This window comes from Scophthalmus maximus, chromosome 7 (genome assembly GCF_022379125.1).
Source record: "Scophthalmus maximus strain ysfricsl-2021 chromosome 7, ASM2237912v1, whole genome shotgun sequence".
Classification (NCBI taxonomy): Eukaryota; Metazoa; Chordata; class Actinopteri; order Pleuronectiformes; family Scophthalmidae; genus Scophthalmus; species Scophthalmus maximus.
The window spans coordinates 11,085,983-11,113,575 of NC_061521.1; the positions used below are offsets into that span (position 1 = coordinate 11,085,983).

At 40.5% G+C, this 27,593-nt stretch overlaps 2 protein-coding genes across 6 annotated transcripts; one reads left to right on the top strand and one right to left on the bottom strand.

Moving 5' to 3' along the window:
- Positions 1–704: 704 nt before the first annotated feature.
- On the bottom strand, positions 705–9,784 carry LOC118315648 (ankyrin repeat and SOCS box protein 13). Of its 3 annotated transcripts, none has more exons than XM_035643102.2 (7): positions 9,657–9,784; positions 6,292–6,425; positions 4,919–5,118; positions 4,635–4,785; positions 3,976–4,110; positions 3,228–3,419; positions 705–2,646 (listed from the first exon to the last, which is right to left on the bottom strand). In XM_035643102.2, the coding sequence occupies exons 2-7, from the start codon at positions 6,332–6,334 to the stop codon at positions 2,498–2,500; spliced, it is 870 nt and encodes a 289-aa protein (XP_035498995.1). In that variant the 5' UTR covers positions 6,335–6,425; positions 9,657–9,784; the 3' UTR covers positions 705–2,497. The 3 variants fall into 3 exon arrangements, with proteins under 3 accessions (XP_035498995.1, XP_047189403.1, XP_035498996.1); XM_047333447.1 differs by lacking the exon at positions 9,657–9,784 and adding an exon at positions 6,198–6,220 and having other exon boundaries at positions 4,919–5,155; positions 6,285–7,929; XM_035643103.2 differs by lacking the exon at positions 9,657–9,784 and having other exon boundaries at positions 6,292–7,929.
- Positions 8,325–26,225, top strand: tasor2 (transcription activation suppressor family member 2). 3 transcript variants are annotated; one of them, XM_047333443.1, is made up of 22 exons: positions 8,325–8,506; positions 8,845–8,993; positions 9,245–9,340; positions 9,431–9,503; positions 12,203–12,294; positions 12,399–12,536; positions 12,791–12,924; positions 13,040–13,056; positions 13,362–13,461; positions 13,572–13,666; positions 13,798–13,904; positions 14,668–14,740; positions 14,862–14,933; positions 15,041–17,185; positions 17,834–18,584; positions 18,772–19,243; positions 19,532–22,999; positions 24,147–24,269; positions 24,358–24,511; positions 24,602–24,707; positions 25,137–25,318; positions 25,530–26,225. In XM_047333443.1, exons 1-22 carry the CDS (start codon positions 8,473–8,475, stop codon positions 25,625–25,627), a joined length of 8,679 nt encoding a protein of 2,892 aa, XP_047189399.1. In that variant the 5' UTR covers positions 8,325–8,472; the 3' UTR covers positions 25,628–26,225. The 3 variants fall into 3 exon arrangements, with proteins under 3 accessions (XP_047189399.1, XP_047189401.1, XP_047189398.1); XM_047333445.1 differs by lacking the exon at positions 8,325–8,506 and having other exon boundaries at positions 8,567–8,993; positions 17,834–18,385; positions 18,490–18,584; XM_047333442.1 differs by lacking the exon at positions 8,325–8,506 and having other exon boundaries at positions 8,588–8,993.
- Positions 26,226–27,593: the final 1,368 nt, after the last annotated feature.

A 27,593-nucleotide genomic window follows, 5' to 3' on the forward strand; every position in this document is an offset into this window, starting at 1 on the left:
CCTCAAAATGTGGCTGAAATGAGACACTGTTGAATGAGAAGTTTACAGAAGCCAGTCGCAGCAGTCCAGGCAGTTTTTCATTAAAGCAACAGTTTGAGTAAAACCTAAAGGAATTCGTCTCCCCGATCCCCTCAACGTGGCCCCTCACGCTTCCTCTTTGTGGCGAGGCTCATGGTACCCTAAGGAAACTCTGACAGCCACTTGCAATTTCCATATGTAACTAATTCAGTTAACTTTTGAATTCTTCAACCTTGTAGCATCTTGTATGACCTGAGATGAAAGTTTAAATGTTGTTGACTTTGTGTATCTTCCTGTATTCTGTGCAGCTACAGTATTTATGTTAATTTATTGATTTTAGACATTTCAATGCCTGTGGTTCAGGAGGGTGGAGCAAGTTCTCCATTAATCGCAGGGTTTGATGTCTGGCTCCTCCTGTCCACATGTCAAAATGTCCTTGAGAAGGACCTTATAACACGTTGGCTGTCAATACAGAAATGGTGGACCTACATCGTACCACTGATGAATGACTTGGGCTTGGGTGAATGCCCTTTTTTAAACAAAGTTTAGGAAAAACAAAACTCTACCTTTTCACTAGCCACAAGTCCACATTCTCCTTTTCCTCCTCTTTTGTGTTTCTTTTTTAAATACAGCTCAGCACAATGGCTTAAGCGTTTATATTGCTTTGCTGCACTTATGACTTCTACTATGTTTATATTTATTTATTTACATTGTACATTGTTCATTACATTGATGCTTCACAAGGCATTCATTTAACAATCTGAGATGTGACATCCTACATCAGACTTCCAAACTAGTTTTTCGGGAAGCCAGTGTGGGAGATAGACCTGGGTCAACCTTTCAATGACAACATTTTCCAAAAATCCAAATTAATACACTTCCAATTTTTATACAGGACACGTTACTTGAGCCCAACTCCAGCATACGATTTACAAAACAAATATGAAATATTATAATAAATAAAACAAAATCAAAATCAAAATAATACAATCGTTGTTGTCACACACTCTAACAAGACGACTTTAAAAATTTACATATTTGGTATAATTCTGTTTATATTCATATTGTTAGCGACCTGTCAAGCTTTGTAGCGGCAGCTCATGTTGGGACGTGTTTCATGTGAGTCAGACTGAAGGAATCCATTTACTTTCTTTGCTTACTTGCGTCTCATTTACATGTCAGGTTCTGGCTGCAGACTTCTCTCGTCTAATCATAAATATATTTTTCTTTTTTGAGTATAAGCGCTGGTCAGACTTTGTTTTCAATGGACCACCCTGACGGTCGCACATTTTTCTTCCAAAGCTCCCTAATTAACATCTCCATACCATTTCAAATGTTTACAATAGAGTTTTTGTATCTTTCCTAAAGTCCAAGGGCAATTTCCATCTATTTCAATGCCATATGGAAATGAATTAGCAGAAAATAAATCAATTTTGAATTCAGAATACTTAGGATTTAAAAACACACAAAGCCCCCCAAATAATTTTGGTCTATTTATTTACACAAATTTAATAGAGGTAGAACCGCATTATTTACAAATTTACATTCAAAATAATAAGTCACCGATTATGTAAAAATAAACACAATGATACAATCCTATTGAATCACTTCTTGTTACCTCATGGTCAAACAAAGTACAGGATCTATGACGAAGTCATGCTCACTTGGTCATGATGGGTGAGCCAAGTTCGTGTTTATTTATTTCAGGCTCCATTAGGGCAATAATTAATGAAGAATTACTAATATTGACACCGACTCAATTGACTGAGTGATGTGATTTGTCAGCGCCGCTGCCAAAAGCCGTTCACGAAGTAACTTTGCAACATGAGCTCAGTCATTGTGGCTGATTATACATCATCTCAGTTCGGAGGCGGACTGAGATATGATGAAAATGATCTGAGGTTATCAGACTGTACTAATAAGCACGATAAATATGTAGTTTGTCCTGCTGTAACAAGTGCAAAAATGTGCATGGCCCCTAACCCTAGTTGTGATGGTCTTTCAGCCTTCACACACACTGTATGGTTGAGTCATAACTCTCATAACCATCCATTAGCCTTAGCACAAATTGTTTATGACCTGCCAAGCATGAAACAGTAGAGTTCAAGTAAATGAGCTGGTGGACCAAACCAGAGGTGAAAGACGAGATAGTATTAGATATCACACTCATTTGGTGGCCAGAAAACACGACTCCAGTGAGATGCTAAAGAAGCTACTTGTCTGCTGTGGTTAGTCCGGTTAGACAGGTTAGTCGTGATTTCCCGATAAGCAGGTGTGTCTTTCCTTTCTTTACTTTCTTTCTTTCACACTTAAAAAATCTGCTAATGTCGCAGTAGTTACGTCAGTTAGTTTAGGTCAACAGCCTGAGTGAAATCTCTGTGCACCCAACTAGTCTGGCAGTGTTTAGATATTTCATGTGTGCTGTACCAGGTCTGGATTTAACCCTCTTCAGAGCTGCATCTCAAGTTTCTCATAGAGACTAGATTTCAATAACTGGAGGTGGTATGTGAGAAAGAAAACGTATGATGCGATTGGGCAAGCCCAGCTTGGAAACAACTTCACGTGCCCTTGTGCCGAGAGCCCTCCTCAGCGCCACTCTGCTGATTTGCTGTAGGCTGAGGGGAGTGTCTGAGGTAGAGAAAACAACAGAGGTTTTATTTTACTAGTGCTCTGAGGCCCCATTCAGACCTGGTGTTAACATCCATCTCAGGTGATCTGATCACACGTGAGCAGCTCTAAGTTCAGGTTTGAACGCACCCAAGAATGCACTCCTTGAGAATTCATTTCAGATCTGATCTCTCACCGCGTGGCCACATTATTTTAACTGTGTGAACGCAAATGTGTCCTGGGCCAAAATGAAGGATCACCTACTCAGCTGACATCCTCTGTCCCATTGCTGTTTCATAATGAACTAAAAGTATTTTGACACTTCTCAGTGCTTCCCATACAACATGGACAGACACATGTTGATATTCTATTCGTAGCTCTTAAGATCTTATATCATAGAGCTTCTCTGTTTTCTCTTATGACGGCATAAGTGTATTTGCAAAGTGGTCACTGGAGACGCATGTGAAGATGCATTCTAATGTCAGGTGACGAACTTGGAAATAGTCCGCTTGTGATCGGATCATTGAAGACGGATGTTAATCTGAACAGATGATCTAAATGCAGAGAGTAACAAATGCACACTTGAATGAAAACAAACTTACTCTCATAGAACTCAATGCAGAGGTAACAGCAAGATCCCAGACTGGTGTACTGGATGGGTTTTTTGTTCAGGTTATCCCTGGCATACACATTTCCCCCAAATTCCACAAGTAGCTCAACCAAGTCGACGTTCTTTGTCTTGGCTGCATGATGGAGGGCAGTCTCGTGTAGCTTGGCAGCATTTGCATTTGCACCTAAGGGAAAAGACAGGCAGAACGGCATGAGTGAGACATAGCTCAGGGTTGTCAACAGCATTTGTATTTACACATGAATTATAAATAATATAAGCGGTACACACAAACACACACCAGCTGTTACTCTGAATAAATGAACCAAATCTCCTTTGTGGAGGGACGAGTTGATCGATGGTGTGATGTAAGCAGGCTAAGTTGAACTGCAGGGTGGATACAGCAGGCTCGTTGTGCAGAGGTGAGCAGGCTCTAAAGCCAAATCCTTTTTACTAGGTTTTCATAAGAGTTGAGTTAAGTATAAAATACAACTATTAAAAAAATATATCTCATCTTACAGTAATTATTGTCCCGTGGAGAACAGACAGTTGATTTTACTGTGGTAATAACCTTGTAACTGTAATATCTTAAAGTACGTTAGATTAGTTTCATTATAAAATCTTCAAAACATTTTATTTGTTTTTCTAGTTTTGTGACTGATTGATTAATCAGTTTATATCAACAACAAAAAAATTCAAATTCAGTTACATTAACTTTGACTCATTTCTGGTCATGGTCTCACCTGCACTGAGGAGAACTTTGGCGCAGTCGTAGTGTTGCCTGGCACAGGCAACATGAAGCGGTGTCCCATAGTGGCAGTCATGGGCCTCCATGAAAGCACCTTGATCAATCATCAGCTGGACACACTCTGAGTTACCTATTGCGAGAGATGATGAAAAATGATTTCTATTCAGAACAAATTGAATACTGACTTCCCCAGGAAAAATCCCAGAAAGGAAACAGACACTTGTTTCCTGAGGGCTTGAAAAGTGGCAGAGAAAGCTTTTGTAATTTTGTCCTTCGCTGAGCAGAGGAGCTGTTGTTTAGCTTGAATAGATTTCGGCTGAAGTTTAACCTTAGAGGTTTCCCCTTACCAGTCATTTGATTTTTTTTTCAAATCAATATTGCGATCGCCTGAATACACTTTGTTAAATTCCCTAAAAGGCTTTAAATATGAATCAAGAGCTCAATATTGGAGAGCTTTGGATCACAGGGACACATTATGTACTGGTAGAGTACTGAATTGGGCTTCCCCTGCTCAGCTTTTTTCCCTAACTCTGGGAGAACTCCAGACTCCTGTCTGGAAGTGCGAGATCAGTGAAGCAAATACAAAACCTGATGCACAGACACAAAAGTGCTCAAAGTGCATTCCTGTCTGGTGGTGTATGTAACATGACGCACCTCCCATGCATGCCTCATGAAGAGGTGAGAAGGTAAACAGCGGAGGGTTAACTGTTGCTCCATACTCCAGCAATAGCTTGACGCATTCAAGGCTACCGGCCGCACAGGCATCGCACAGTGGAGTGCTGCCATCGATGTTGCGAGCGTCCACCTGTCGGACACAGAGGCATAGCAAAGTAGAAGATACACCAATCTGTCAGTCATGCACTGTTGAGTAAAGCCATTAAACTCGGCTTAATTTTCGTGAAATGTTTCTTGTTGAGACAGTTTGCCGCCCGGCTCACCTGTGCACCAGCGTCCAGCAGCAGTCGGACACATTGGGTCTGTCCCTGTATACATGCCTCATGTAGCGGCGTGATGGAGTCAACAGCCACGATGTTTACCGCTGCACCTGCCTCGATCAGCTGCTGCAGCTGCAGGGCCCTGCCCTGTGCAGCGGCCTCGTGCACTGCTGACCGGTCCGTCCAGAACCCAAGACCATGTGCTGCAAATATGGGAAACCAAACAAAAACTGAGCCTGCCTATCTATCATGTAAACGTGTTAGGGAGTTTAATTAAGATTCTATTTAAAGTTCAAGTTAATTTAATCACTCTAATTTTGAAAATACTGTTTGTTTGTCAATTGGGCTCAACCGCAAAGAAGGAAAAGAGAGCCACAGAAAGCTTTTCATACAATTCCTTATAAAACATGAGACAATTTTTTTTTATAGGCCTTGATCCTTTAGTTTTGCAGTTGAATTTATCAGTATTTACATCAAATACACATCAAGAAACAGCTGTTTAAACTGTCATGTCCAGGTTTTGAAATAACCAGGTCTAAAAACTAAGACCATCAACCATAACTGGTACAAAGAGGGGCACAATTCAAACTCACATGTGTAGTATGGTCTAAGACTGCAACTAAAGATAGTTTTCATCACAGATTAATGTTTACCTAATTGTCCAATGAGATCATTTTCTCAATAGCTCATTTTGTCAATAAAAGAAGAGAAGAGAAATCTTAAATCACAACAACATCATCCTACATCATTAGGGGACATCTTCAAATGACTTGTTTGGTCCAACTAATGGTCACAAAAATATTCAAATTACTTTGGCACACACACAATAAAACTATTGAAGTATCTTATTTGAGAGCCTGAAATCAACAAGTATTTGGGAAACAATTAACCAACTAGAAAGACACTTGCCAATCAAATATCGTTTGATTGACTACTCGATTAATTGACCAATCATTGCACGTCTGTGATCGAAACCATCACAATAGCACTGGTGTGTTGGATCGTGTGACATTGTAATGAATATGATATTCGGTCTATTGACATGTGATGTGATCATTATTATACTATTTCTCAGCCGATGTGACTTCATAAAAGCTGAGCGTCAGATTGCGCAGACTGTACCTCAGGTCCCGCTGGCCTGATCGCTAACGAGCTTACAGGTGTCTGCCATGCTCAACACTCGAGGGAAGCAATGCGAGCTAACGGTCCCTCGACTCCACGTCCGACCGAGACCGTGGAGATAGAGCTCCTGGAAGCTGCGGGTCTCATCCACGGGTGGTACCGAGGCGTCCAGTCCAGCTGACCCTTCGTTCCTCGAGCGCAGTTGTATACGGTTGTCCTGGGTTACCGCTGCTCACCAACTGTAAGCTACTTACCGATTTCTCCAAACAAGGACGGTCTGGTCCGAGTGATCTCCATCTCATGTTCAAGCTTTTCTTCTTCGTGAACCTCGTCGGTGTCAGTCGAGCGTGTGATTCATTCTGGAGCACAGCGATAAGGAGCGAAAGCACTGCATGGCAGCAACAAACCAAGAACAACAACGCCACGCAGACGAGTAACGGAGGTTAAAAAAACAGAACAAAAAACAGCGTGGAATTCTGGGTAATGTAGGCGACTGACAATCTGCCAGTCTCCGACAGTCAAGTTAAATGATTGATTGATTTAAAGAGCGCACTAACACATATTTCAAAACCCCAAATGAATAAAACTAAATTGAATTTGTTTACTTACTAGCTGTATTTCATTCATTTATTAATTTTGCTTGTTGATACCAATATAGCAAGATACAGCTTTATCCTAGTTATCATTTTTTTTTGGAATAACACAAAGGTGCATCTAATGATCTTGAGGAGTGCGCAGGTTGGAATGTATTCTCTTTGTTTGTTTGTATGTTTTGTATTTTTAAGCAGCATTTGCATTCATTTTAATGCAAATGTAATAATTTTATGCAAATGTGGGGATGACATTTTTTAAGTAACCTAACATTATTACATTTGCCTCACAAAGGCTGGGCTTACACTGAATAAATGCTTTCGACTAACTTTGCATATGTATTCCTTGTCTAAGACTCCTTGTTTTTGGTGGAATAGCGATTACTGCTAATGGCTGATTCAGCAACTGAGGCAATTACAATCACCTTTTTCCTGTTAACGTTTAGCTAACAACAACAGAGTGGTGCTCTTTAACCTTGCTGTGAAGTTGTTTTCTTCTACTGCCCACCTTGTAAAGGTTAGGGAAACATTGTAGTTTGGGTTAAAATGACGACTTATGATATGGTAGTGTGGTTGTCATTGTTAGTAATAAACACTTGGTAAAGATTATAGAACGACTGCGCTTGTGATTTTTTTGTAATGATAACTGTTAGTTGGAAAAGAGAAGAAAAACTGGTCTCCTGGTTTGTAATACATGTCAGAGATGACGCAAAATGATGAGTAAATGTCCAAATGTCAAGTAACGAGTTGAAATCTGGTTTTCTATTTAAAAGGGAGAAGTAAATGAGTGAACGAGGCAGTGATTTTTACGCTATTATTATTTTTCGGGTTGAGAGCCCAGAGACTCAACCATACTGTTTGGATCCAGAAAAGGGCTTAAAGTCGCATATGATGGATAGTTGAGGTTAATCAGCTGCTTAGGCACAACAACCGTTCATGGATCGATTCATGTCAGAGTCAAAACGACATTGACGGAAGTTATTGACAAATCCTCTCGACCAGTTACGTTAATTTGTTGAGAATCTTGACAGTGGGCGTCATTTCATATTCTGTCACAAATAAATACACACTAATAGAATTGTTGTTGTTTTTTCTTTTTGAACAGACCCCGAGGTGGTTGTGTCACCGTGCCTGCAGCTCACGCCGAGGAGCTGGATTTCACAGCAGAAACGCGAAGCCACATGATCCCAACTTTCTATTTGAAGATTCCACGTATAGCCTCTTAAAACGTGACGCTGTTGTATCGCGTTAGGGCATCAACAAACAAACAAACAAACAAACAAACAAACAAAAGCAACAACAACACAGGTCTGATAAGAAGAGCGTTTACGGTCACTTGTCAATTATTAATTTTCTCGACGGCGAGACGCAGGCAGCGGTGAAGTGAACAGCAGGGACAAGCTGCTCCACCAGCGGCGGCAGCAGCACCGCAGTTTGGTGTAGACTTTCAAAATGGACGCTGTGTCCTGGCTAGGTTTCTGTTTCCTTTTCGACGCGGACCGCACACACGCCGATCGGCCGGGCCAGGAACTACGCGGAGGAGCGAAGAGCTTTCACAACTAACCGGGTTTCTTCCCCCCCCCCCCCCCCCGACAAAGCGACCAAAGGAGCCACCGGAGCGGATACATGTGTCCCTGCGCGCCCGAGACCGTCGTCCACCCTGCAACTTCCTGGTATCCGCACGAGCATGTGTGTCGGACCCGCGCGGGCGGCGGCTGCGGTCACTGCGACGGGGTCCAGTGGACACGAGACACACGGAACTCCGCAAAGCGACGGTGATGTGTAGAACCGAGCGTTTCCAACGAAGGGCAACGAGGGAGCGACAGAGCTCATAAGGGCTCCGCAATGGAAAGCGGAGATGTTGGCGCGTCGCTTCAAGGTGATTCCAAATGTTCCGTCCCCGTCCCCCCAGTGCTGTCATTTTAAACTTAGACCAGAAAAACCACCAAAATGTCCCTTTCGTCGTATTCTGCCACCACTGCGACGGGCAGAGGGGCGCGTCGTTGTTGTGAGTCGACGGGGGAACGCGGACGCGTGTCGCGTGTGACTCGACACTCGGTCCCGGGGCTGGTGGAACTTTTTTTCGCGAGGAGAAAGCGAAAACGCAACTCGCTGTACTTTCGCCATGTCGCTCGTTCGCTGTGCTCATGTTGTGTGTGTGTGTGTGTGTGTGTGTGTGTGTGTGTTCTCCCTCTCCCCTCCCGTACACTCTTATAGGTGTTTTAGCGCCTGTGTCGGACTCTTCCGACGTGTTTCAGAACAGTATTCTGGCTCCTCTTCGAAGTGCGTACTTGTACGAGGAGTCCAAGCAGTCCTTCAGGTACACTTCCGCGGTCCTGGTGAAGAACGCACGACTGGAGCAGAAGGTTCGACCCCATCTTCAATCCACATGCTCCTCATTGAGCTGGAACTCACTCACATTACACTCCAAACATTTGTCACACTATGAATATATTTGTAAAATAATCGGGGGTTTGGTCATTTTTTTGGGGTCACTGTGTCTTTAATTTTGGCAGTTTTGGAGTAAGTAAGCCAAAGTAACATTGTTTAGCCACTGGCGAACGACATGGGACAGCTTTTCATTTTAATAGATTTTTCGACTTCTCCTTTTGGTCAGTATGAGGCCTTCCGAGCAAACAGGAGACAAGCAGGATATTCAGAAGAGGTCATGGAGGAAACCTATGGGTTTTTGCTGTTTGACGACATCAACAAGGTACGGACGAGCCACCCCTGACACACACTGCATGCTTCTACAGTATCTTCCGATCTTGCTGATATTGTTATTTTTCTTTTTTTTTCAAAGGCTCATGCGCTTGGAGAAACCGGTGTTCTCACAGGAAACGGTACTTGCACAACTCTGGGAGATCCCGGCAAGGGTAACTTATGATTTGTTTTTTCCACCATTTTTTTTGTACAGCTAAGCCAATCGTAATATACAGGCTACACTTAAATATAATTACTTGTTTACTTTTGGGGGGAAATAAAATGTCTAGATTAAACCCTTCTTGAGTAGCTTATCAAGATATTACCTTGGTTTCCATGTCCAGGGCATTGTCCACGCGTGTACGCTGTTCAAAGTCTCTGTTGTGCAGATCAAGCCAAGGAATAGTCCATGCTGAGTGCCCGGTGCGCCCCTGCCTTTGAAAGTGAAAGCAAGTGAAAGTGCTGTGTGAATGTACAGAAAGGAAAGTGGAACAATATGAGTAGTGAAACAGAAACTGTAATTTGGTGTACACTAGTTCAGGGACATGAAATGTGTTGGAGGCAGAGAGACGACTCATTTATTGCCTGTACGCTTCAATCTTTATATAATTCAATGGAAAAGGGCATTTTTAACATCTCTTTTTGCCTCAACTTGAAGTTAGAAATGTTGCCTCTGAAAGATTTGCTGTTAGACCTGTGCAATTGTCCCCGCTCTGACCAAATCAGACACACACAACATATCTACATAATGTGTCTATTTTATGAGACCTCTGCCTGCCTTAGGATGTGTCAGGGCCGTTGAGAGAGAGAGAGAGTAACGAAAGTCCAAAATGTTTGCACGTCACGTGACTCATGTAGACTTCAGATAGTTCCCTGAAGTTCTTGACTCGCAATTCGAATCCATTATTCAGAGCGACAGAAACACGATTTTTGGTAATTAGTAGTCAATGAATGTATCGATTCAAATATAGCATACCGACATGTCGCCTATGTAGTTACTCTATGTAGTTAGTCAACATGTTTTTTAGAATGATAAATCAACTAACATGCATGTTGATTTGATTCAGATGTGCTGATAATATACAATCTGATTTTTTTAAACGCCCATTGACTCCTTTCTGCTGCTACTCTAATGCGCTGCTGCTCACTTCCGGGAACTGTTGAGAGGCTCCATGATCCGCCATTGCTGGGGGAAAAAAAGGTCTATTGGAGTGAATGGAGTTGTCGCTACTCTCTCTCTCTCAACGGCTCTGGGCTGTGTCAAGAGTCAGAGTTGTAAAGTGTAAACTCTGGTCAAAGTCCTTTTTATTGGCAATATCAGTGGACGGTTGTTCATGACATTACAGGGGAGTGAAGTGTGAAAACAAGAGCCCCTCTGTGTCACGTGTAATTTTATGTAGCAGCGTTGCGTGGCAAATGATGGTAAGTGATTCTATAGCAATACACATTTTGTAAAAATCAGCAAATGTTTCCTGACAGTCTGCTAGTTGCTAGTCGGTTCTGTGTGCGCGCCCGGGCTCCGTAAATGGACAACAAAACAAATGGTGCAGACCGCACCACACAACACTGCGAGTGCAGTTTGTAAAGATCATGCATCGCACGTTGAGAGACGTGCTAGCAGATAGAGCTGCAACTCAGTCAGTGCAGTAAACCACAACAACAACAAAGAGAGATACAAGCTTTCTCCAGAATCACTTACTGCCCCTGTAACATCAGTTTCTGTTTTGTACTGCAATAGTTCTTTTCCAGATTGCAAATGCGCTGAAACAGGTTTCCTAATATACCTAAACGTGAATTCTTAATGTCAGGACTACTAACTTTCTTTATCATTTAAATAGACATTTGGAAAGTTTATACTCCTAGTTTTTTTTTAGGATTTATCGTTAGTTACCTCACCCTGACTGAAGTCCTAAAGGGGCAGTAATCGATTTTGGAGAAAGCTTGTATCTCTCTTTGTTGTTGTTGTGACTTGCCGGGCCTGGCCGCGAACCCGCAGCCTCGGTATGGCAGACCAATGCGCTAACCACTAGGCAAAACCTTTGAGTTGTAGCATCTGTCGCTAGCAAGTCTTGTGTCATCGAAGTGATTTTTACAAACAGAACACACAGTGTTGTGTGGTGCGGACCGCAACATTTTTTTTGTTTTCAATTAACTGAGCCAGGGCTGTGCCACTTTTTTTTCGGAGCGCACACAGAAAAGACTGCTAGCCGACCGTGAGGAAATATTTGCGGAATTTTACAAAACGTGTATCTGATTAAAATCGCATACTGCCCCTTTAAGGTGAAGCAGTAGAAAAGACCCATAAAACCTGCCAAACAAGTCATTGGCTGTTTGTTCTCCCTCATATCTTCAGGTTTGGAGTGTGTTGTTTTCCACAAGTGAGAGAACTTCACTGTCGAGTTTATTAGGTTGCTGTGTGGAAACTTAAGAATTGAAAATACTTGAGCAAACCTTGATCTGTGTGAAGCAATATGTGTGTGTGTGCTTACTTATACATTAAGCAGGGATGAAAAATCTAATCACTAATAATTACTTTTATTGAATTTTAGCTCCAATACAATATTCAACCCTTTTTTTATATCTTCACTTTTATCTTAAAGTATCTTGTTGATAGGCGTAGAGCATAATATAGCGTTGTGAGCACACAATCAGTCATTCAGTGGGTGAGGTAACTCAGATAGCTGTTGAACATGTGGTGTGTCCTTGAGAGTTGGGGACACATTAATCTCTAAAGGTGTGGCTGTGCTGCTGTAGGAGTGTCAGTTGTTTGGAAAGCCACTGCACAGTTATGTGGTAAACATTTAACTTTTTTCAAAATTATCTAAATCATAATAATTCACCCTCCCTGTGTTTATTTTCTGTGTTTCTTCAGGTGTTTACATATCGATGTACTCTGACTGTTTGGATTTGAATCGCTGGTATCATGGGAAATCTGGATACATTGCCATCATCAGGCTGACAAAGGTATTGAAATGTGGGAGCGTTGAAATGTGGTCATGTGTGTTTTTTATTTGTTGAAGACCTATTGTATTATGAATAAAACTGTTATCCTTTTTTGTTACCACCAGGGGAGAGTTAAACAGGTTTTAGAAAACTACACCCAGAATTTCACATCACCCACAGTGGGGTTTGACTGCCATGTGTCAGAAGAGTTGCCCTCAGTATCTGCCGAAACCAGCTGCTTTCTTGCTTTTGAGAGAACCCAGGTAAGAAGTGGTCATTCATCAGAGATTATTCACTTCTTCATCCCACACTTCTTATAGAGCAGCAACTGTAAAGAAATGTCAATGCGTGTAATGTAACACAATCTAATGATTTCACCAAATAATAAAGTCACTAGTATTATATCAGTCCTCGGATGATGTTGTTGTAGCGTCTCTCCTTATTGTTTGAAGGCATGTTAAGAAAGAAAAATTAAAGGACGTCAGGCAGCTCAAATACTTTTGTCTTGGTCTTGCAGTATTACATGTATGAGCTGTTAGATGGTGGAAGCACTGAAACGGACCAATCTCCCAGCGCTGCCTGTCCTTTTGCTATTGTATCTTTTTCATACACGGACACCAAAGCAACACTTGTACAGCCACAGGAGACAAGGTACTGTCACAAGATCGCAGCGCGCGTTCTGCTCTGATTATAGTATATATCTCATCTAATGCCATTTAATACAAGTGAAGAAAATTTGATGAATTGTTTTCTCCTCTCTTTTCAGTGAGGAGAAAAAGCTGGGTAAGTAAAATATAGCAGTGTTTCTCTACATATGTTGCTGTCAAAAATAAGAACAATGGTACTGCCTTAAGGTTTATTACTTGGTAATTCAACAATAGAAACAGCCCATATTTGCCACTGTTTTAATACATTGCTATATATTCATGAAATTAGTTTATTTATCACCAGATTTGTATGTAAACATTCACCCCCTGTCCACTATTTTGTACAGTACAACAGCTCTGTCACATATTTTACGTTTACCTTTAATGAACATGTATATAGCGTTTTAATTAATTTAAAACATAATTAATATTATATTTCAGTTTGCCATTACTTGGCCTGGACGGGTCAGCTTCAAATAGGCACCAAGTTCTATGATGTTGGGCTGAGGTCTACCGCAGGGGCCTTGATTCCTACAAAACTGTAAGTTAAATGTGCAAACAGACACTATATATCGTATTCTTTATTAACGCAGATCACTTGCATTATGTAAGCTATATGCTAGACATTTTCTGTCTTTGTTTGTGTTTAAGGCCACCAGTGGTCAAAGTTGACAGAGCCATTTCCATGCCAGATCTGATTCAGCTGCTGCCAAGGGCTGCCTTTGAAACCTGCTTCTCTGGTGAAGGTGAGTTTTTTCAAGATTTCAGGCAAAATATCTTTACTATCCAAGAGTTACATTTTAAAGGCATGTTTTAAAATAATGAATGGATTCAATAAATGTATAGTAATGGATTTGGCTCTTTTGCTGTCTTTCAGTCGATCTGGGTGGGTTATACTGTAGTCTGTGTGAACTGGTTCCTTCTGTGGCGGAAGAAGCAAACTTACTCTCTTTGCTTCTGCAGGAGATCAAGGAGAAAGATCTTGTGAGTTTATTCATTACCAACCTTTTGGTATTAAAAAGTATTTCATTCCAAAACAAAATTATGGGGGGGGAAATACAATTGTTTATTCTGTCAGAAACCTAAACAACCAATTTACTTGGACAATAACCAATTTACTCTAACAGATAATGAACATTACCCGCAACTGATTGGTGTTTCTTGAATCAAACAATTAAAATTGTCCAATAATTATGTATAATTATTTTCCAGTAAATTGACTAGTCAACGAGTCAGTGAATTGACTTCAATTATATATATCACTTTTCTAGTCATGGTTTCAGCTCTGGAACATTCCGATTGGGCCCTTTTCTTTAACATCAATTTGCGCTCCAAGATAAAAATGGAATTGTTTTTTGACCTGATATATAACTTGAATGACAGTCAACTGCATAGCTCTGCCAAGACCAAACAATCTTATCCAGGATTGTCTTGTTCTAATAGTACAAATAAAAAATTAAAAAGTGTTCTGATTAGTGATTTTTTTTCTTATAAAACACAGTTAAAGAAAGTGAAGAAAAATCCTGGATTTACCCCTTAATCAGTATCCAAAATGTATTGGTTTCTTCCAGGACTCAAGCCCCGTCCCTCCACGAAGTTAGATGGAAATGCATTAAATTGTGTTTGCATAATCCTGCTAACAAATAAACCAATATACAAACAAACAAACAGACACGGGTGAAAAGAACCTTGGCAGGAATAACAATTGACTTCAAAAGTACCTCACAAACTATTTTTTTTTGTACAGGCTCTTCCTGTTCCACTGAATGATGGTGGTTTTCTTATCCTGTTGCACTCCTCTCATCTCCTCACATACGATGGTAAGATGTGAAAATGATGAAAGCTGACTGTTATCAAAATCAAAACAAAATTGCAGGATTCTATCTTTGTTAACAACAATTATTCATCTTAAGCTACATGTCTTTGTGTTTTTTGTTTTAGATAATGGGTCAAATGCAACTGAGGTCCTGCAAGGCATGTTTATTTTTCCTGGCTCACGGGTCATAGAGAGAGGTAATCCCTTAATTAAATTGACATATGCCCTGCGCATTGAAAATAGAAGTTTGTTTCGAGGTAACTAAAGCAGAGATTGAGCAAATATTCCTTCTTTTTTTTCACAGGCACAAAATCTGGACAGAGAAAGGCAACCATTTCATCTGAAATCCTTCGGGTTCTACCAGTGCTAAGTTATGCAGAGGGTGAAGTTGAGAAAACACCTTTCAACTCAACTGAAGAACTATGTGAAGTGTTGGCCCAGCATATGCAGACTTACGCAGCACTGATAAATCCTAGGTTGGATTTCAGTCCCTCAAGGGAAGTCATCATCTTTCCGGATCAGTATGATGTGCGCGATGACCACAAACACCTCTACTCCTCTCCCGAATGGACTAACAAGTCAATCCAGAGCTTCAGGTCATACATGAGCAAGCCAGTCTCCTTTCAACTGCCTGTGTCCAAGGCTTCTGGAATCTTGGCAGCTGGACAAGAGGAACAAAGAGAAGATCTTGATGACGATGTCTACATCTGTCTGTCATCTCCTGAGCAGGCGCCAGCCAGTCCTGTTGGCATGGGGTCAGAAGACCAGTTGACTGACCAGAACTCTTGTATAACAAGTACTGAAGCACAAGTTTGTTTAATTACTGTACCTCACAATGTTGTACCAGATGATTTGCAAGCTGGAGATGCAACCAAAGTCAATGAAAAATCTGACCTGACTGTATTGATCAAAACAGATGAAGCGGGGGCAAAGAAGTCTCTAACTCCCCCTACATCAGATGACCTGTCAGCAGAGCTGATTGTCAGCATCACTTCAGCAGAGCAAACTGTCACTAATGAGCGCTTAAATGCGATCAGTACCGTGCCAGCAACAAAGTATGATGATTTTCAGATTCCTGGTTTTTCAGCACCCAAGTTGCAAACAGAAGGAGTCAGTACTCTGCATGATGAGACAGTCGAAATCAAAAAAGATTGCCAAGAGGTCACTAATTTCATAGACACAAAACAAAAGGAGGTACGCAGGGGACATTCCAAATGTCTTAAAAAGGCATCTGAATCCTGCGTTGAGATCCTTAGTTTACAGACAGTCAAAATACCAGGAGGGAATAACATATCCATAAGTCAGAAGGCTAACCAGGCCAAGGAATCATCTGGCCACTCACAGCTGAACAATACTGATTGGAGAAAATCAAGAAGGCGAAAACGCATTTTTGGAAAACTATCACCCAGAAATAAGAAGTTGAGACGTGCGCCTGTTGGTTTAACGGTTGCAGAGGAGCAAAAAACAGACCCTGGACAGCAGAGCTTGGAGGACACCATTTTAATGGAGCTTGAAATTTGTCCTCTGAAAAAGAAAACCGAGCGCTGGGACTTGAGGCCTGTTATCAGTGAATGTGGAAGGATCTTGGTTCCTCATGGCTATGTGGATATGGCTGATCAGATTCAGTCTTTGAAGCATAAGCTCCAATGTACTAAAGATGAACGGTACCTTGAAAAAGTGTTGGCAGATACCCCTGTGAATGCTCATGACAATGTCGAAATGGAGCAAGAATCTACGACTGCTCCAGAAACGGCAGTAGACGAAACAGAGGTCAATACTTCCAAGGATGGAGGGAATCATCTTCAAAATGTTGTGAACAGTCATTTAGATAATGAACATGGCCTGTTAAGACAATCAGACAATGGTTTGTTGTCTGTGAATCCAGAGAGTAGTGAGCAATCTTCGAAGAATGGTTGCATAGACACTCCTCCCTCAGAAGAAGTTAAAGAAACCAAGTCCTTCTTCCCTGGAAAGTGTACAACTAAGGGTGAATTTCTTTTGAGTAAACTAAAATCGGTTCTTTTAAAGGCGAAGAGGAAGCACAATTCCCTTGGGTCAGAGGTAACAAAGACCGATACTGACCAGAACACTGAGCCTTGTCTCAAGAAAGGCAAAGATGACTCTGACGTGGACGCATTGAAGAGTAATGCAATCACAAGTGTCCATGACACCAATGTGGGTGTCAAGGATGTAACAAAGCTTCTATCAGTTGACCCTCTTTTTGCATATGCCCTAGGCCTAACCCCTAAAGAGAAACCAGAAACTGTACAGAAGACTGAGGGTCAGGATGCTCAACTAAGCAAAGACTCACCAGAGACACTAGACCAAGCCATTTCAAACAAACAACATAAAATCATACATAGGCCTCCACCAATTTTCCCACGAAGGGGTAGGATTAAAACACTAAAAAAGCATCAAGGTGTCTCTGAAGAAAATGTTAAAAGGAAATGTAAGTTATATTTATATAATTCCCAAGATTTGGAAGGCATATTTTTGGTTTAATGTGCAATATCCACTCAATATTGTGCATGACTTTAAATCTGAATGACATTTTCTTTGCTCTGTAACTTCTGCAATGTTTTTGCCAGTACAATCCATCTGTACCCAACCCAGGTACGGTGGCCCTGAAGTGCAAATCACAACGACAAAAAGGAAAACACAAAAACAAATGAAAAAACACAAAGGCATAACAGAAATCACAACGGCAAATCTCAAAACAACGGAATTAACATTAGACCGGAAAAGGTGGTGATCTCTATCACAAGGTTCCTCGCAGATTGGACAGGCTGTCTTTTAATAGGAAATGGTTCAGTCTACCGTAATGCCGTTATTTTTTGTGATTTGCCATTGTGGTTTCTGTTTTGCAATTTCTGTTTCTGTTTTGCCATTGTTTTGTGAATTTCTGTTTTGCAGTTCTTGATTTGCACTTTCTGTTTTGCCATTGTCTTTTCCACTTCAGGGCCACCGTCCTAAGGTGGCTTAACAGATAAATTCCTTTATTTTTTTAATTTTAATTTTTTTACAATTGCATTTTGGTGACAAGTTCTTCATTGTAATACATTCAGTTTCTATTTTCTTCTCTGTTTTGTCTTCACAGGGTGGTTGCATTTTCAAACCCCAGCTTGCTTTCCTGCTGAAAAACTCAAAAACAAATCGTGTACTAGGGACAATTCTGTACGGACGACTGTAAAGGAAAAAAAAATGAATAATTGTTGCTCATCCACAGATGCTTTGAACTTACTTGCTGACTTGGCACTCAGTGCCAGTAATGACCAGGTTCCACCACAACCAGCCCTTGAGGGAAAACCTGAGACAAGTTTGAAGAAGCTTGGCCTTACAAAAGATGAAACCAATGCTGAACAAGAGTCACTTCTTCATGCTCTGCTTAGACAGCCTGCTGCTAGACCCTTTCAGCCTCTTGAGTCTCCATCGCCAAGCCCCCCTGTGGGAGACACTGAATTGGTTAGTTTAATATCTAAAGAACATGCTTACTCATTGCACCCGTCTTCCCCTCTGCTGTTGGGTTTGCCAGGTTCACCCTTCCAGGCATCCCCGTTAAGTGGTTCTACCAAAATGCTGCACCATCAACAGCAATTGTACGGCGATGGAATTCAAACTGCTCAACCAACTGTCCGTCAGAAAGACAGAGGTGAACGCAACCACAAGACTCAAGAATACCTGAAAAAACATGTGGTGTGCAGGCGAAAGTTTAGGTACTCCCGCACCTTTGTTGACAAGGATGGATCTGTCCAGGTCACCAAGCAATGGGACGAAAACTATGACTTTAACAGAGACAGCAAGTTTGCAAGTGACTCAAAGAGTAAAGCTGTCATGCGAGCCTTGCATGGGTACGTATATTGTTACATATTTATACAAGAATCTCAGCATAAAAAATAACATCTTTATAACAATATTCCAATGCTATATTTGTTGTATTTAGTTGACAAATGGTGACAATATGCTGTTAAGTTGACTGTTGGTTAGAAAATGTAAAAAGTTATTCAACTAAAACACCTTATTTTTTGTACATTACAGCCCGTGGGATTTCTCCATTCACGACAACACTGAAGAGGTTCGACTCATTGTCCACATGTGGATTGGTCTGTTTTACAGCCGGTCAACAGCCAGATATTTTCACGTTGACTCGAACTTTACAAACTTGTGTTTAGAAGACAGTGATTCTTTGGAAATGTCCAGTGGAATGGAATCAGCACCAGCTAAGTCTGAGCAGAAGGCAAATTCATTTGGTGCTTTTCCAAGTATAACAGACACTGAAGACCATTCAGATTCAAAAGCTTTGGACCTCAGCAAAAATGATGACTCTGTCTTGGACCAAGGATCTTTGATTTTGGACTTGTCACTGAGAAACTCTAGTGCAGCGACTGTCCTTTCAGATCGACAAATCAACAGAGAAGACTCTTCCTTTTCCAGTGAACGGAAAAAAGCAAGTGAAATATTGAATACGCTCAAGTCATTAGTGGGACTACAGGAGGCAAGCACATTACAGGTTTGCTTCTAAAGTTATTCTTCATTCTGTTTTTGTCATGATTTTCAGATGGTTCGGGTTATAAACTATTTTAAGGACCAGGTGGAAGCTGCACCAACTGGTCTTTCGCCTGTTCTTTAAACTAATTTGGTTGTAACTTGGCATCAATACCATAAGTGACTTTAAAAATCATGGCAAAACTTTGAAAACATTGAAAACCAAGCCTGTTGGTCACAGCTTTCACTTAATGAACAATACAGTGGTTATATCATGTATTTCTAATGTTCTCTTTATTATTTATTTTTCCAGTGTTGCAAAACAACGGTACCTGCCACCGAGATTATTAATGAGGTGAATGATATCAGCAGCCACAACGAAAGTGCCAAAACCTGTAGTCCTTCTCAAAAAGCTGGCTGCCTGGAGCACATTGATATACCATCTTTTATAGGTAATGGATCATTCAGTCCACCACAAGTAGAGACTGAGAGTCGATCACTTTGGACAGAAAATGTTCAAACTACTTCAGGAATTGGCCATATGTCACATGGATGCAACAACGAGGAGGCACATATGAAAAATGATATTGAAAATTCACAATCTAGTGAAATGAGTTTGGTTCAAAAATATGCAACGGATTTATCCAAATCCATGACCGACAAAGATGTCGAGTCCAACAAAGAAGCAGACGAGGTGGCTCATGCAGATGAGAATGATGAAATTCAATCCCAAGATGGGAAAAACTGGGAAGTGAAAGAGAACCCACGTGAAGTAGATAATATACAACCTTCTCCAGAAGTGATCCATACAGGTGATGGTTCTTTGTACAAAGAATCAGATATCGTTTGCAATGGAAATTGTTTTGGAAATGAAAAGCTGTCATCAAGGGAGGAAACTATAGCAGTCTCATCTGGTCAGGCTGAAAATGTCAACGAAGATGTGGATTTTTGTACAGTTCATAATGATAAAATGACTGAAAATCCCCTCGGAAAAGACGATCGACTTGACGAGAACGACAGTGGTGTTTCAGCTGTGGAAACTGACAGTGATATGAGTAATCAGCCGTTACATATGATGTGCGATGGGCCTGATTCTGTACAGGATTGTTTTACAGATTGTAGTCGCCATGCACCATTTCTTGAGCAACCACCTCAAGCTTTCCAAGATTCAAAGCTTGAAAAGCTTTGCGCAGATGGCAGTGCTTTGACAGATGAACTTGCCATTTCAGAAAAAGCCCCTCATATGCCATATGAAATGGAACCTGTTCATAATGTACCTGCAGTTGAAGAAAACTCAGAAAATTATTCTTGTTTGGCAGATGAGGCACATTATCAGAAGGCAACATTACCCATATCTGACGAGGGCATCTGTTCATTGGATGGTTCTTGTGTTGCTCGGTTTATCCCCCCGACAAAGGACAGTTTGGAAACAGGAAATAGTGATGATCATGAAGATCAGGAAACAAATTTGAATGTGACGGAGAGAAAGGATGGCAACTCATCTCAAGAAGAATCCTTTCATCACCAGTCTCATTCACCTCAGTGTGAGGCTAGAAAAAGATGTGAAGAAGAAGCAGTGACTGGAGAAACAGATCTCAAAATGAACAAGTCAACTGAAGGAAGGGAGACAAGTCATAGTGGGCTTATAATTCCATCTATTGCAATAGATATAGTACAACTTCATATCTCACACTCACAAGACAAGGTTGAAGAAGTTGTTCAAGACCAGAAAGGAATACAGTTTATCAGTGAAACTGCATGCTCTGACTTGCCCGAAGATGTATGCAGTACATCTGAAACGTACAGTAGAAAAGAGGAACTGCATGGCCTCAAAATATCACCTCTTGATGTTGGTGAAACCAACCAGCCAGTGATCTTTGGAAGTGAGTCTGATGACAGGAGCCGTACTCAAACCCCAACTTTGGATGAGAAGCCGTTTGACTGCATACCTTGTTCTGGTCCCGGTATCAGTACTGAAAAAACCTGCATAAACACTACTCCAAGATGTCTTAGCAAAAGCTCAACACCTATAAGTGACAAGATGCCTCTTGAGCAAAAACTTTGTCACAAGTCTAGAGTTAATAGTGATCCCATCTCTCATGACGGTCAGCACCACGACCTCGAACAAAGAACTCTAAGAGTTCTACAAAGTATAGACAAGTTCCTCTCTAAATCAAATCAGTTAACAAATGATATGAAAAACTGTCTTGATCAAAAGCCTAACCTCTTCAGAAAGTACACCCCCCCTTGTTTGGTCCCAAGCCACACTTCGCCACTTGCAGTAGTTTCGGCCTCTACCTCACAAGAACTCCCCAAAGAATCATCAGATGACTTTCTTGTATCACCGTATAAAAGTCAACTTGAGGAAGTACTTGGTGTTAAGTTGCAGGTTAAGAAAACAGACTCACCACTTCCTAAACACAGTTTTGAAAGACCTGATGCATTTCAGGAAACCTCTATAGGGCAAGTATATTGTCATTCCTATAGATCTAGTCCCTCTACTGAGTGTTTCCAAACCATTGAAACAGATGTCGACCAAGGAGGAGATATGCCTCAGTCCAATTTAAATAATCGGCCTCATTCATACAGTCAGTCTCCTGTCATGGCTGTAAACCCCTCTAAGAGTGATGAAAGTCAATCCGATTGTATCCCTAAAGATGGACTAATCGAAAGGTCTCCCAAAAATAAACTGACTAAAACCCCTACAGTCAACTATACCACTCCCACTCCCATGCCCTTGGAGAAGAAAACAGACATTTTTGAGGAAAATTCTGGACTAAATGGGGATAAGCAAGAGTGCAGTGAGTTTTCTTCCAAAAGTAATCTGCTGTCAAATGTTAATGACAGTAACTTAGACGAAGCTACACTTTCATCATCTCTGTCCATGCATTCATTTGAATTGGAAAAAAGTGGTGGGCACCAAGGTTTCTTGACACATAGTTTACTTGAGAAAGTTGGACAAACTACTAAAGAAAACAATGAAATGGATCAGAAAGACTGCTCAGAAGCCCCCGCTTCATATGTGGACGACAAAGATAATAACATGATAGATGACAGTCTCATCCTGGGACCTCAAACCTCACTCACATGCACAGTCTTTAACACCAGCCAGAAGAGATCACATTCTTTTCTAGAGCAGGTTTCTCAGAGGTGCCTACAAGATGACCCCACGCAGGCGTCGATGGAACAGGAGTGTCTCATCTTCTCAGAACAAATGAAACAGCTTTCGAAAAAGAGTAAGAGTAAGAGAGGACCGAGCCAACAGGATAAACATGACAAATTGACGTCGTCTTGTGCTAGCCCTGTGACTGTGCACTTCTCCAGTCTAGAAGAACAGGAGGATTCACTGGATCTCTTGGATGCATCGTCACTTGCTAGACAAAAAATCAAGGTTGACATGTCCGACAGGAAAGACAGGGCAGACTCCAAAGAGGAAGAAGGGACTTTGCATCCTGAAAAATTATCTCAAGGGACAGGCAACCTAAAGGAACCTGCTGTGGTTTCTTGTGTGACTGCAAAGTGTGCAGAGTTGTATGAGGCAATGATGGATGACGTTTGTGCTGTCGGAAAGGTCCCACCCAAACCTAAGCACTTAGGAGTGAACAGAGGTTCCAAAAATAGGGAACCCAGTCATCTTTTTGACTTCTGTGATCAAATGAAGAGAGAGATGGATGAGAGCTTTCGAAGTAATCTGAACTCCTTTGTGAAGAAATCCTGTAAAACAAAGTACAGATTCTACATGTTGGTGACGTCTGACGATGCCCTCTTTGATGAAACCAAGGTAAGACAAAGTTTTCAAAGAACTAATAATGCAGTATGGATATATTGTATATGGCCTGCATTCCTGAAGCCTTTTTTAAAAAGTGTTAAACTCATTCCCAGTAGAAGAGGTGCCTGTCCCAAGTTTCTTTGCTTCTTAATGGTGATGGGAGGTTGTGGTGGAGGTTGAATGCATGACAAGGAAAAATAAACTAAATGTCCAATCACATTTCTCAGCTTATACAGTTCCTCAGGAGCTTTATTTGTGATCAACTGATTTGATAATAATTTTGGTAATTTCTCAGGTAATCATATTACCAATTCCCAACCTTCAGCTTCTCAGTTGTGAGGATTTGCTTCTTTTCTTTGTGTTGTGTGAGAATAAAGTAGATATCTTTAGGTTTTGCAGTGTTGGTCAGACAAAACAACAGAGATGACATCGCCTTGTCTTTTTGTAACACTTTATAGACCAATTATTGCGGATACATACAGCAGCTCAGTAAAGTCAGGATATGGTGAGAGCTGAGACTTGATCGTGATTGGGTGAACGGGTGTATGGGACAGGTGTATCGGACCTCGATACTGTTGTTCCACCTCACGACCATGACTGCGCAAGTTTGTCTGAAAGTTCAACTTTTGACCATTTAATCAGAAAATTTAAATAAGCAGTTCTGTTTATCTGTTAAGATAAATAGAGTTACAGGACTAAGAGCACACCAATGAAAGAATGAGTGGGTCGGGGTATAAGCAACAGGAGTGGGTAGAGAAGTTTCTATGCCAGTTTTGATAACTTTGTACACCTTGAAATCTTGTCACTATGGCATTTTAATTCCTAAGTGATCATAGCCTCTTTCCTTAACTATGGAGAAAACTACAAACATTTAATTTCCTAAGGTGTTTCATTCATAAAAACAAACAACAATATTATTTTTCTTATTTGATATAATCTCTCATTAATTGTACAATGTATTGACTGGGTATCGTATGGTAAGCACATACTGAGTGGACCTAGAGATCACATCAAAAGAAAGCTGACATCATGCTGGCTCTTAATTAGCCTTGTACATATCAAGTCAAGGGAATAGTTTTTCAAAATGTACTCAGAGCAGTGTAGAACTTGCTGGAAATGGCTTTTAAGGTTATGTTGTTTCTCCTTTACTTTCCAAAAGGCACAGTTGGAGGCAGTGGGCCACACTGCCGTGCAGCCATCCGAATTCTTCCTTGGTGAGGGTAGTTCTTCATCCCTACTCATCATCCTCAGGAATGAGGACATTGCAGAGCACATTTGCGAGGTAACAGATCATCTGCTGCGAACGATCACAACATGCCATTTGCCACAGATAAAAGTGAATTAATGACTCTGCTCTCTGACGTCTTAAGGTCCCACATTTGCTCGAGCTGAAGAAGGCACCGGGCGTGCTGTTTGCTGGAATAGATGAACCAGATGATGTTGTGAATCTCACCCATCAGGAGCTCTTCACACGGGGTGGTTTCATAATGTTTGACAGAGCAGCATTGGAACCCCTCAGTCTTTGTACGCGGATTTGTTGAATGAGATTGTTTTATGAGCAGCTTATAATTAATTAAGTGTTACTCATGTTCTCAACTTTGTACTTCTTTTTAGGCAACATGGAAAAATGCTCAGAAATCTTGCGCGTGCTAAGTAGAACGGGGAAGTGGAAATGGTTGTTACACTACAGAGACAGTCGTCGGCTGAAAGAAAATGCGAGGTATAAACGGCTATAAAGATAACTAATTTCTCATTTCCCTCTATGGCAGGGCACAGCTGTTCTCTACGTCTGTTTTTGGAATTCGATTTTTGATTTAACTTTTACAAAAGACAAAACACATAAGGTATAAAAGATGACATGTTACACTAAATCAAGAAAAGGACAAAGAGAACAAATCAATCTTGGCACATAGACGTAGCTGAAAATAAGACAAACCAATTAATAACTTTTAAATAATAATATAGAATAATAACTGGTGTATAAGTATGTGTAAATATGACTGACCACCTGGCATCAGCCAACATTTTTCTCCTTCTATAGTTGAATGCCTATTCAAGACTGATGCTGACTGTGCGCTTTCTAAAATCCTTCCTGATGAAACCTTTTCTGTCTGTCTGAATACTATAATTTTCTCCACCCCACACACAGGTTGAGTGCAGAGGACAAAGAGAAGAAGTGCTTCTTAAACTCTTGCGAAGACACTGGGTTCCTGGAGGTCTTGCCTTACCACGAGTGTGACCTCATGTCAAGAGATCAGCCTGACTATCTCTCATGTTTGGTTCGCCTGCAGGTCCAGAATATATCAGCCCGTTACCCTATTTTTATAACTGGTGAGATCCTATTGCCTTAATATTTTAACTGTACCTTGACCTTCATTGAGTTGTGGCATTGTGGTTTTGCTTTGAAGGTGTTGTCCAACAAGTATCTCTTAATATTTAATTAATTCATATTTTCCATTTTTTGGACTGTGGCCGAGTTAACCTGTGTTTTGGTTATCTTACAGATCAAAAGGAATGATGTGTTTTTCTTTTTCTTCTCTAGATACGACAACAGACAGTGCATTTGGGAGAAATGGGATTTTAACAATGACTGTGAACTCTTTCCTGGAAAAGACTCCAAGTGAAACATTTTACTCCTGACCTAAAAAAAAAAATCAGATGGACTTATCATTTCATCTCAAGGACACAACACTCAATAACTCACTGGATGAGAGGAAAAACAAGTACTGGGATTAAATATTTTCATATGTACACCTAATGGTGTATGCAGCAATACTTCTTATATTTGTTCGACCATGTTTATTTGTAAAGTCGGTTATCATTCAGTTAATGGATAGAGTGACAATAATGCCAGTATACTGGCAGGTTTGCTGTACATACTTCATTTTGTGTTGTATTTTTGTTATAAATTATATTATATAAATTTGTTATAAATCTTTAAAAAAGTTTTAAAGATATTTGATTCCTTTATACATATTTGTGTTCTAGCTTATAATTCTGACTTTATACAACAGCTGCACAATCATTACCGTGTTTGTTCAAAGATTATGTTTTTGTCGTCAATAGACAGTTCAAAGACTTATTAAAACTTTGCAATACTTTGTCAAAGTCTTGCACCAAAAACAAGTTCAGCTCTTTTTAGGTTGTACGTTACATATTTATATACTTACGTCTATAAACTGTGAAGGTTACTGACAATAATTCTTAACTTCTGTTAATAAAAGGAATTTGTTCTCTACTCTCTGATCCTGACTACTCGTGCAAATAAACTAAAATCTGGATTTAGTTTTTGCAGGGAAAATCAAGTTAAGTTTTGTCGCAGTAAAATGCTTCAAATGATTCCCTGCATAGTGGCATTTCTTCTGTTATGGCTTTGATATTGTAAAATGTAGTGTACTTATTAGTGGATTTTATTTAAAATGACTAGTTCTGGTTTAATTGTGGGCATGAGGGAATAAAAAGGTTGTAGTCCAACACTTACTACAGTGACATGGAGTACAGTATATCTGTTTTTAGTGACATTCATTGTCCTTTTTGTTCCCTATGTTGTCCTGTGGAGAATTCTTTGCTCCCATATACATGTAGGTCAAGCAGAAGTAACAAATAACGTAAATTAATGGTTAAGATAATAGGCCATTATTCAATGAGATGGGCCACCATCATAACATGTATTAAAGGATGGTATTTGGAGTGTATTTTACACAGAGGCCTATGGCTCAATGCTTTCAGTTGTTACATATCTATTGGCATATTTCCTGGCTCATACATATGTGTCACATAAAACATGCAATGGAAAATTATAAAGAACCACATTTAGCCAGGAGAGGACCTCACTGTGAATTAAAATCTCTTTCACCTGGCCAAGATCCCAGCATCAGATAAAATATGAAGAATACATAGGATCAGTAGAATAATATCAAAGTTGATTTTTAAGAGTATCCCAAAAAGAGGAATATACATTATTTAATAAGCACGAACAGATAAAACAGATGATTACAGCTTATAACAAGAGACCGTGCTGAATGGGTAGTCCCACCCAGTTTTGTATGTTTGAAAAAATAAGTAATAGAAGTAAGAAACTGGAAATTCCGTAATGTTATGTTTTTAATTCACAACATATCATGTTACTTGCAGATACAGCAGAGCGTAGCTATCAACGGATCTGTGATTGGTCGAATAGCCTACCTTCAACATAGTCAGTTAAAACTTTTTTTTTAACTGACTCTGTTAGAGATACAGATTTCTACCTGACAACAGCAATGGAATTGATTCTGATTTTTTTTTCTCTCGCACAGCTACGACAGGAGTCGAGATAAATAGATTTAAAAAACAATCTCAATCTGGGTGATGTTTTATTGTCATTACAACTATTTACCCCCCTCAAATGTCTTTGGAGGCGCTGCCTCCCCTGACAAAAAGCGACTGATTGCGTGACTCCAGCGTGTGTTATACGTTTTCCGGTCGCAGAAAAAAGTTCCCTTTACGGCAGGCCGAACACAGTTTACTTTACGTCAGGCCGACCACAGTTTACTTTATGGCAGGCCGAACACAGTTCACTTTACGGCAGGCCGACAGTTCACTTGACGGCAGGCGGATTGCGCAAAGT

What these genes read in the sequence shown, in the direction of transcription:
- LOC118315648 (XM_047333447.1), bottom strand. Translation starts at nt 6,339, where the DNA reads ATGAGATGGAGATCACTCGGACCAGACCGTCCTTGTTTGGAGAAATCG. An exon ending in CAGCTGGACTGGACGCCTCG is followed by an intron (nt 5,156 to 6,197) that starts GTACCACCCGTG and finishes CATGATAGATAG; the next exon opens with GCAGGCTCAGTTTTTGTTTG. An exon ending in CAAAGTTCTCCTCAGTGCAG is followed by an intron (nt 3,420 to 3,975) that starts GTGAGACCATGA and finishes CTTTTCCCTTAG; the next exon opens with GTGCAAATGCAAATGCTGCC.
- tasor2 (XM_047333442.1), top strand. Translation starts at nt 8,775, where the DNA reads ATGTTGTGTGTGTGTGTGTGTGTGTGTGTGTGTGTGTGTTCTCCCTCT. An exon ending in CTCACGGGTCATAGAGAGAG is followed by an intron (nt 14,934 to 15,040) that starts GTAATCCCTTAA and finishes TTTTTTTCACAG; the next exon opens with GCACAAAATCTGGACAGAGA. An exon ending in GTCATGCGAGCCTTGCATGG is followed by an intron (nt 18,585 to 18,771) that starts GTACGTATATTG and finishes TGTACATTACAG; the next exon opens with CCCGTGGGATTTCTCCATTC.